The following is a 9,350-nucleotide window of genomic DNA, read 5'->3' as shown; positions in this document are numbered from 1 at the left end:
CGCAAACACGCACAGCCCGCGCGGCGAACCCGCCCAGCTGAAGCGGACTACGCGGGTTAGCTCGCGATCCCCAGCGGCACCGCAAAGCCCGCATAGCCACACTGACCTGGGATGGAGATCGAGAGGGAGAGGGTCTAGCGTGCCGCCATCGTCGCATGTGTCGGGGGCATGATTCGCACCCAATGCGTCCCGTCGCTCGATCGCGTGCTGCCACTACCGGTTGCCGGCGGGTCAACTGCAACCCGTGCTTCCATCTTGCCTCTTCCCTCTCGTTGCCATCCAAAACCCAGCCCCATCCACAAGAACAAGGTGGAATCAGTAGCCATGGCAGGGTCAAGCGCTCTCCGGCGGGACGGCAGCGCACCTCCGCGATGGGCCGGCGGCGCAGCCACGTGCGGACCGGTGGAACAGCCAGGCGGTGGCCGTGGCCGCCGCTGCCGTTCTTCACCGCTCACGCTCGATTCACCGGTCTCAATCCCCCTGAACAGGGTGTCTATTAGTTCGAACGGGATCTCAATTCGCCGGCGCTCGAGGTCCCAACGGCTCCGCGCGGCTCGTAACGACCGAGGGTGGTGATTGCTTGCGCGGCCAGAGCGGCGGACCTCAGTTCCCGCCCGCAGCGTTGACGACGGAGCGCTCGCAGGAGTCTCCTGTCAGGAGCTCGCGGCTCCTTCCCGAATCGGAGTGTCTAGCGAAGCACCTGCATGCCGGCGGCTCTGCTAGCTTGCTAGCACGGACAGCCATCTCGCAGTCACGGCGGCATGCGCGGGCTGCCGCAAAGCCCGCAAAAACTGGCGCGGGCTTGCTAGCACGGACAGCCATCTCGCAGTCACATCTCGCAGTCACGGGAGGCAGGCAGCCGCGAGCCGCCCCACTTGCATCTGTCACAACAAATATTGTATACCACGCCGCCACCTCATATGAATTCAGATAGAAGCATGGAAATTTTGATCAGTGATATTATTTTACAATTAATCTGTCGTTTGGTTGGGTCGATGAGTTCTGTCCTCGTGAATGAATGTCATTTCGATCCATCTGGTTGTGAACCTTTGAAGCTCTTATAAATGTACCGTTGCTATGGAATCATGCAAAGTCGCGAAACTCTCGTTCTGTTTGCTGTCCAGTGCAAGACAATCTATCTGATATAGAATGACTGGTGTGGCATGTTCTTGATTCTGGATGGCAGTAGGCCGTATCCAGTTTTGGATCAAAAGTACATAGGTAGTGCTGTCTGGAATATGCCAATAACCTGCTTTGTCGCAAAAATAATGGAAACAAGGCAAGAGAAAAAAAATCTAAAAATTAAAAAAGGATGGTGGTCTGTTGCAGTGGATCTCTAGGCCCGAGCTAACCTGCTTTGTCGCAAAAATAATGGAAACAAGGCAAGAGAAAAAAAATCTAAAAATGAAAAACGGATGGTGGTCTGTTGCAGTGGATCTCTAGGCCCGAGCGGGCCCATGGTGCAGCGGCCTGTGATCCTCCCACCGTTGGAAGCGGGCAGTGATCGCTGCTCTGTGAAGCCAGCCTCACGCAGTTCCTGCCACTTCAGGCCCGGAGAGGCCATGGCCTTCGCCACGGCACCTTCCGACCACTACACAACTTGGAATGGGCAGGCCAGCTATGTGACACCACAGGCCCAGGCTCAGAGAACGCACCAAACATCCTCACCACCCTGATGCCCCCACTTGAGTGACAAGCCCACGCTACTGAGCTCGGCGAGAGCAGGTGATTAGGACGAGTATTTAAGCTGGTGTTCCGCTGATTAGAGAGGCGAGGTGGTGCTAAACAGTGGAACAAACCAGAAGGTGACACTGGCTGGCTTGTTGTAACTGGCCAAGTGGGCCTCCGTTCGGGCTCATGTCACTGGGCTTCTGTCACGGTGAAGGCGACGGGCTACTACCATTTGAGATTTCCTCGCTTTGAAATAGTAATTACTTCATTTCTTATGAAGGACCAGGATGCGTGTCAACCCGATCGAGAAAGAAGTATCAATGATCAGTCATGTCACTGTTGGGTTTAATCTCGACTCATAGATCCTTTTCATCGTCCTGTACTTCACCCAACAGGGTGGCATTTCTACATTTGAACACTATGCACCAGCAGTCTGCTTTGTCTCTTCTGCTATAGCGTTATTTGGATGTGACGATGCTCCTGCAGAAGATGGTTAAATCATCTGGTATCACCCACTACCGGAAATTGCTAGAATGTCGTGTGCCTCTCTGTTTGCCGTGTGCTTTTTGTCGGGCACACAACAAAAAGCCACTTTACCGTGTGCCACGGTGAAAACACACGGCAAAGACTTTGCCATGTGCTTTTTTTTTTTGCACACGACAAAGTAAATAGTTTGCCGTGTGTTATTTTCGGCACATGGCAAAGTTATAATTTTTTTTCTTCTCACCTCAAAATTTTTTCTACCCACCACATACAACATGTAGTACCCCAAGTTAAAATTGGGTACATTTTTAAATTTTTTTGCTATATATAACTAATTAATTGCATTTCGAGCAATTTTTTGAATCAAGTCATATTTGAACTGCAAGTTATTCAAATAATAGAATAAAATGAGTGAAAAAATAATATTCATGTTATTTAGCTCAGTTTGAGGCCTTACACGTGAAATAAAAAGAAATTCTCAACATCTTGTCTAGAAAACACGATCACGAACATGTGTTCGAATGATTTTAAAATTTTAAAAAAGCAAATGAAGTCTGAAAATTATGATATTTGTCAATACCTCGTTATATCATATGTGGAGGCAGTGTTAAAAAATTGAGTAGGTTTCGTAATTTTTTCACGTACGATGCTTACAAATGGAAACATCTCATCTCTGGAGAAGACTCGGAGATTTGAGAAGGATGCAGTTAAGTTTGGAGTAAAAGTGACGGTCGAATTTGAGTTCGACTTCGAAAGTTTTTCTACTCTTCACATACAATATGTGGTACTCCATGTTAAAATTTGGAAATTTTTTATATTTATTTGCTATATTTAATTAAATAAATACATTTCAAATAATTTTGGAAAAATAGAACTTTGCCGTGGGCTGGAATTGGGCACACGGCAAAGATGACATGTCATCAATCCATCCCTTCAAATGGGGCTCTCCTATTGGTCCCCTCCTCCCCCACCGGATCAGCCCTCTCTCATTTCTCTCCCACCCCTCACTCTCTCTCCTTCCCTCTCTCCATCTCTGCCGACAGTTGCAGCGGCACAGCCTCGAGTGGTGGCCGGCGCGACGAGGGCCCCGAACGGCGGCGCGGCCCCGGACGGCGCGGCCCCGAATGGCGACGCGGCCATGGGCGGCGGGGGCACCCACGAGAGGCGGCGGCCCGGCCACGGCCGGCGGGGGGACCCGCGGGCGGCGGCGGCGCGACCCCGAATGCCGACCGGCGGGGTGCCCATGGGCGGCGGCGGCCCGGCCACGGCCGGCTGGGGCGCCTGTGGGAGGCGGCGGCGCGGCCACGGGCGGCGGCCGGCGGGGCGTCCACGGGTGGCGGCGGCACGGCCACGAGCGGCGGCGCCTCCTCTCCTAGCTGGCCGGCGGGGGCATCCGCGGGCGGCGGCGGCGAGACCACGAGCGACGTCGCCTCCTCTACTGGCGGGCCGGCGTGGTGGTGGTGATGGTGGCCGGCGGCGTGGTTGTGGTGGCCGGCACTGCCACTGCAGCGGCTGCCGATGTTTTTTTATTTTTTATGAAAATTGTTTGCCGAGTGTCAGCTTTGGCACACGGCAAAGGCTTTGCCGTGTGCCGCACATGACAAAAAGCACACGGCATTTAGACGTCGGCAAAGACGTCATTTGCCGTGTACCATTTATCGGGCATCGGCAAAGGCGTCATTTGCCGTGTGCCATTTATCGGGCAAAGGCCTTTGCCGTGTGCATATAGGGCTTTGCCGTGTCCTTTGGCACACGACAAAGCAGCAGTCTCCCGTAGTGACCGATGATAGAGAGGAAATTAAAGGAACGATCTGTGCCATCTAGCTTCTCAATAGTGCATCACTATGTGATAAGCATGATGCAATTGTTTTGCATTCATTCGGATGTCTTATTAGCACCGTTATAGGTTGGAAATTTGGTCACGCTTGGAGGAGGTCAGCCTCGAGTTTCCTCTTATAGACTGTACCTTACATGAGCTGTTCTGCCGGTGCCGTTCCCTATTCAGACAGTGGTGAGCAGTGATTGTCACTCTGCTATAGGGTGATGTATGTTGAGAAGTGGTGATCTCTATCTCTCTCAAAGAAAAAGGAAAGAAAACAAATTGACGACGTGTTGACAGTAACATGTGTAAACCGTGTAATTTTTGTAGAGGCAGTCGTTAGTTGTGATTTCTCAATCATTCTTGTATGAAGTCAGTGCCATCTCTTGTTTTCTTTCATGTTCTGGAAAACCAAAACAGAAAATAATTTTGCAGATTGTAAATTCAGTGTACTTGATAGGAACCCTACCACTCTACCGGTGCAGCTCCTAACGGCTAAGGGCTAACGCAACGAAACCTCGCAGTCTCTCTGACATCGTCGTGACCGTGATGCCCCAACCGCTGTTCTTGTCGACATGCTACGTTCTGGGCGAAACGACGATGGATCAAGCAAGACATCCAGGGTTCCCAGACGCATGCACAACATCATTTCTTCCATCATTTGTCTTGAGAAAGAATGCCTTTTTTTTTGGGTTGAAACCCTGGAGCCCAGGGGTTGATATCTGATGCCATCATATATATCTTCCTCCTTGTAATGTAGCAGCAGATGGCGTGCTCTTGTGCGCTTGCTACTTTATTAGGAGGCCAACAAGTCGCTGAGAGTTGAGAACATGCTGCCAGCAGCACTGGTTCTTAATTTTATCTGAATTTGTTTATGTTTATAGCTACGCGCTTCAGCTAACTGATGGGTCCCAAATAGTTTAGGATTCTCCCCTACCCTTTGCCTTCTGCAGCCTGCACTACATAGCTTATGCAATTTGTTTATTTTTAGCACTTTGATGAACTTGTGATTCCATTGCAGATGCTGCTTGATTTTGTTTCTTTGTAAGACGCCAACGTTTACACTGATGAAGATTCTTACCTGACTAGTACAAAAGATGTTCATTACGAGGCAGCGTCTGGAGAGCGAGCGGCGCCATGTGCCCATGTCAGCCTGATGCCACGCCCATGACAGCAGGAAGACGGCCTTCTGAATCTGAACTCCAAGAAAGAAACTAGCTAGCTAGCAGCCGTCGCCGCTGAGCGCTCGACGACGACGACGCGGTGTGTCGCGGCCGGTCACGGCGCCCTTGGCTCTGATCCCTCCGGCCAGCCAGCTGCCTCCGATCGACCGCACCCTGTTGTGTAGTACAGTAGGCGCCTTGCTCACGTCCTGACCGACCTGACCATGACAGGCCTCTCTAACCGTCCTGGTCATGCATGCATCCTGCTGTCAGGGGCGTCTCGTTCGATCTCTTGTATTTTTTCCATGTCACTTTGGCGTTTTCGTTGGCTTCTGTACCCATCGTTCGCCGCCGACGGTGGCGTGTTGTCATGTTCCACGGCGCTCGGCTACGCACGAGTGTGAGGTATTTATATGCAAACACAGGAGAAGATGTTGTAGGTAGGTGAAAGGTAAAACAGCTTGACAGTTAGCCCTGTTCTGAAAGAGGAAGACGATGGTAAAACAGTTTGACAGCTAGTCATGTTCTGAAAGATCAGAAACATTGCTAGTAGGTTGTTCGTACTCAATTTAATTAGAGGGCAGCAAAGATGGAAGTTTTAACAGACAACAGTAGAATTTGACCATGTGTGCACGTATACATGGTACCTTTCACCGTCCTATATAATACATACATGTGTGTGTTCCAATTCCAACTTCGAAAATGTTAAGGGTAGAATTAAAAGATAATTTGTGTATGATCATGTAGATTCAATACACAATTTGAATGTGTTCTTTGTTTGCGGAGGTTGGTCTATATGACTAATTATTTGGCACATTACTGGAAAATAGATTATCGATCCACCACAAATATACTGGTATGGGTTATTTGAGGTGGATGGAAGCCTATAAAGACTTTTAGTACCGGGTGGTGTTGTAATGCCCCCACCCATATTAGTACCCGGTACTAACGTGCAACACCGACCGGTACTAAAAGGTTCCCATGAATTGGTTCAAAAGAAAACATCTCTATTTGAATCACAACTATTGTGTATAGGTGAGTTGGTAAGGAAGGTATACGCGAGGCAAGAGATTCTAGTTTTGTATGCCGTCCACCACATGTGACTTGGGGCGTTGCGCGTGTCCAGATCTCCAGCTAGATTTCAAATATTTTTTCTTAATGTTTTACGCTTGGTACCGATTGGTGGCATGATCTGGTACTACTGGATCGTGCAATTGATAAACCTGGTACAAAATTAAAGGCCGTGATCCTGTAATGATAGTTTTTTTTCTAGTATAGTGGTGTGGACCCAGGTGAATAAAAGTCTGATTAATGATCGCCTTCGGTCTAAATACAACATGATTAATTTGACGTACCCAATCCTCGGATTGAACCGTGCGTACATACACCTGAAAGCGTGTGATCAATTAATATGATGGTGAAGCGTCGCCACAAAACATATCAGGTGTATACTACTGCAACACTTCACTTCCTTTTTAAAAAAAACACTTCACTTCCTTTTTAAAAAAGATCTGATGCATGTGTTATACCATACATATATGGCAACGTATGCTATGCAAACCACCTTCGTATGCAAACTATGGAAACTCCAATCTGGGCCATCGGATCAACATCCATATGTTGCCTACATATATATACAAATAAAGATAAACATGTAATCAAACCGGTTGTGTTTTTGAAACTTTTTGCCATGGGTTGGATTCTAGATATGTTGAGAATTTATATTTTGAGCTTCCCACTTTCAGTCAAGTTGTAATTAATAATGAACAGTTATTTGCATAATTGGTTGATGCAGCTAGCGGCTGGGATAATGCAGTGGATCATATCATATCACTCTGATCCCATCATATCGAAAAAATACTTAGTTGGTGCCCGTCGGCCGGCCTATAATTGTGCTGGTGCGTGGATGGTAGCAACTTCACGTGCAGCAAGCTACCAACGACGATCCACGATCAGGCTGGGCACGTGTGTAGATAGCTAGTGTTAATGGTCGACGAACGTGTCTAGCCCCTAATAATCTAGTTATTTTGTCATCTAATAACCTCGTGATCGAGGATGTGCCCGGGTTTATTTGTATCTTCCAGTACATGTTCGCCGCCTATGTTGTATGTATGTTCTTTACTACTATATATCACCTAACTAGTTTTGTTGATCATCATATATCCCTATCAAAATGATATAGTACTTAACGGTACGCCACCAATGATGATGTACTTTCCCACCAATAATGACCTTTTTGGGTGGTCAGGATTTGAACCTCAGAATCTTTACTATTTAACTAATAAATTACTGTAAGGATTTTGTACATTAAACTCTCACTGTTCCAAACTGCAGGTCGTTCGTTTTAGTTATATAATTTTTGCCATGTATCTAGACAGTCTAGATACTTGATAAAAATTATATATTTAGATTTGTCAATACAACTTACAATTTAGAATGGAGGGAGTAGGGTATAAGCTTATATAAATCATTGCTATCGGATTCTTGTCTGAAAGTATTTTCTCATGATGTCAATCCTGTATGGTCATTTGGGCAACACAATATAAGACATTCCCTCAAAGAAAAACACAATATAAGACAGGGTTAAAATGTAGCCTAACTTGTAGACTGCACGGGTAACAGTTTCATAATGCTTGAAGAAGCGAGAAAACTAGCCCTAATCCAATAATACAGTACCTATAACAGTGCCGTGTGAACTTGAAGCTTATTTTAGAGAAAAATTAATTTAAACAAAGGTCGTCCAAGGCCATTTTGCCGGCGATGCACGTCGTCCACACGCGAAGCACCAAAGCGATCGAGCAAGTTCCAGGCTAGGCCCCCCACCATGTGCCTAGACAGCGACTGCAACTGGATTATTCATCGCCATCGCCATTGCCATTGCCATTGCGGATCGATGCACACAAACAAAGCAAGCAACAGTGTTAGTTACAACCATGTCCAAAAATATATACCTCGATCCATCCACCTCCTCCCACACACCATACCCTCTCACTTCCTCAGCTGCACCAACCCAACACGAGCCACCCACTCAGATCAAGAACCAACCAGCGCAGCTGCCTAAGCTTTTGATGAGCAGTTGAGCTAGCTTAGGTACAGTCACGGAGTAAGCAAAGCAGCTAGTTGTTAGTTAGTTGGATCGCTTCGCCATGGGCAACTGCATCCAGCACCAGCAGAGAAGCAGCGGTAGCCGCGGTGCCTTCGCAGGCCGCCGCCCGGCGGAGAGGAGCGGCAGGAGAAGGAGCACCGGCGGGGACGGGGACGAAGACCACGGGGCGCCCTCGTCGGTGGTGAAGGTGAAGGTGGTGCTGACCAAGGACGAGCTGGGGTGGCTCGTGGCGCGGCTCAAGGCCGGCGACCGCCGCCTCGAGGAGGTGCTCCACGAGGTGGCGCGCAAGCGCGAGGGCCGGGCCGCCGGCGGCGGCGGCGGCGACGGATGGCGGCCCTGCCTCGAGAGCATCGTCGAGTGCCCCGCCGAGACGATGGAGGCCGCCGCCGGCGCCAGCTCCGATGACTAACTAGCTAGCTAGCTAGCTAGAACCTAGAAGCCGCAGCCGTCATGAGTATTTCTTTTCTTCTTTCGCGTGAATTATCGATCTCCTTCCAGGTGCTCTGGTTTCAGTCCGTGGTGGAAAAAACACTGCAGAAGAGACCAGTAAGTTCATCGCTGAAGAGTGATGATATTAGCTAGCAGTAGCAGCCGTGCATTAGGGGTAATCTAAGTAATTTGCGTCCAGCTGCCTAGTAGTTTATAAGTCGTGTTAGCATTAGCAACTTTTAGTTTTTCTTTCTACGCTTTTGTATATAAATATAGCTAGTATATATTAGCCTATTAGGGACGAGACACAAGTCTATCTATGCTAGCTACTCGATCTATGGATGGTACGATTATTTTGTCACATGTAAATGAGTTACCTTTTTCAAATTTATTAAGTGGTTCTCATATATAGTCACAAAATTTGTTTGAACAAACTTAATTCCTCCCGAGAATCGAAACGTATAAGTATTATAGAGCGAAAAATGAATTAAATTTTCACCTCAATTCCTTACAAAACGTAAATATCGCTCAATTCCTTCCAATAATACGTACTGATGATATATAGAAGGGATTACTATCCCTTTGCTCTCTCCCTTTAGTACTTAATGATTGTTGGTTACTTCTCACTAGTAGTACTGTCGGTGGATGTAGTGTAGCACTGTCAATTTCTCATCCATAC

At 48.0% G+C, this 9,350-nt stretch overlaps 1 protein-coding gene across 1 annotated transcript; it reads left to right on the top strand.

The window, feature by feature from the left end:
- The first annotated feature begins 8,039 nt into the window (after positions 1-8,039).
- LOC120655280 lies at positions 8,040-9,091 on the top strand. Its single transcript, XM_039933034.1, has one exon. The coding sequence runs from the start codon at positions 8,283-8,285 to the stop codon at positions 8,649-8,651; it is 369 nt and encodes a 122-aa protein (XP_039788968.1). The 5' UTR covers positions 8,040-8,282; the 3' UTR covers positions 8,652-9,091.
- Positions 9,092-9,350: the final 259 nt, after the last annotated feature.

The sequence above is a fragment of the Panicum virgatum genome, chromosome 1N (assembly GCF_016808335.1).
Source record: "Panicum virgatum strain AP13 chromosome 1N, P.virgatum_v5, whole genome shotgun sequence".
In the NCBI taxonomy this organism is placed as follows: domain Eukaryota; kingdom Viridiplantae; phylum Streptophyta; class Magnoliopsida; order Poales; family Poaceae; genus Panicum; species Panicum virgatum.
The sequence above is the reverse complement of the archived record's forward strand: the minus strand, read 5'-3'. Positions and strand labels throughout refer to the sequence as shown.

What these genes read in the sequence shown, in the direction of transcription:
- LOC120655280 (XM_039933034.1), top strand. Translation starts at nt 8,283, where the DNA reads ATGGGCAACTGCATCCAGCACCAGCAGAGAAGCAGCGGTAGCCGCGGT.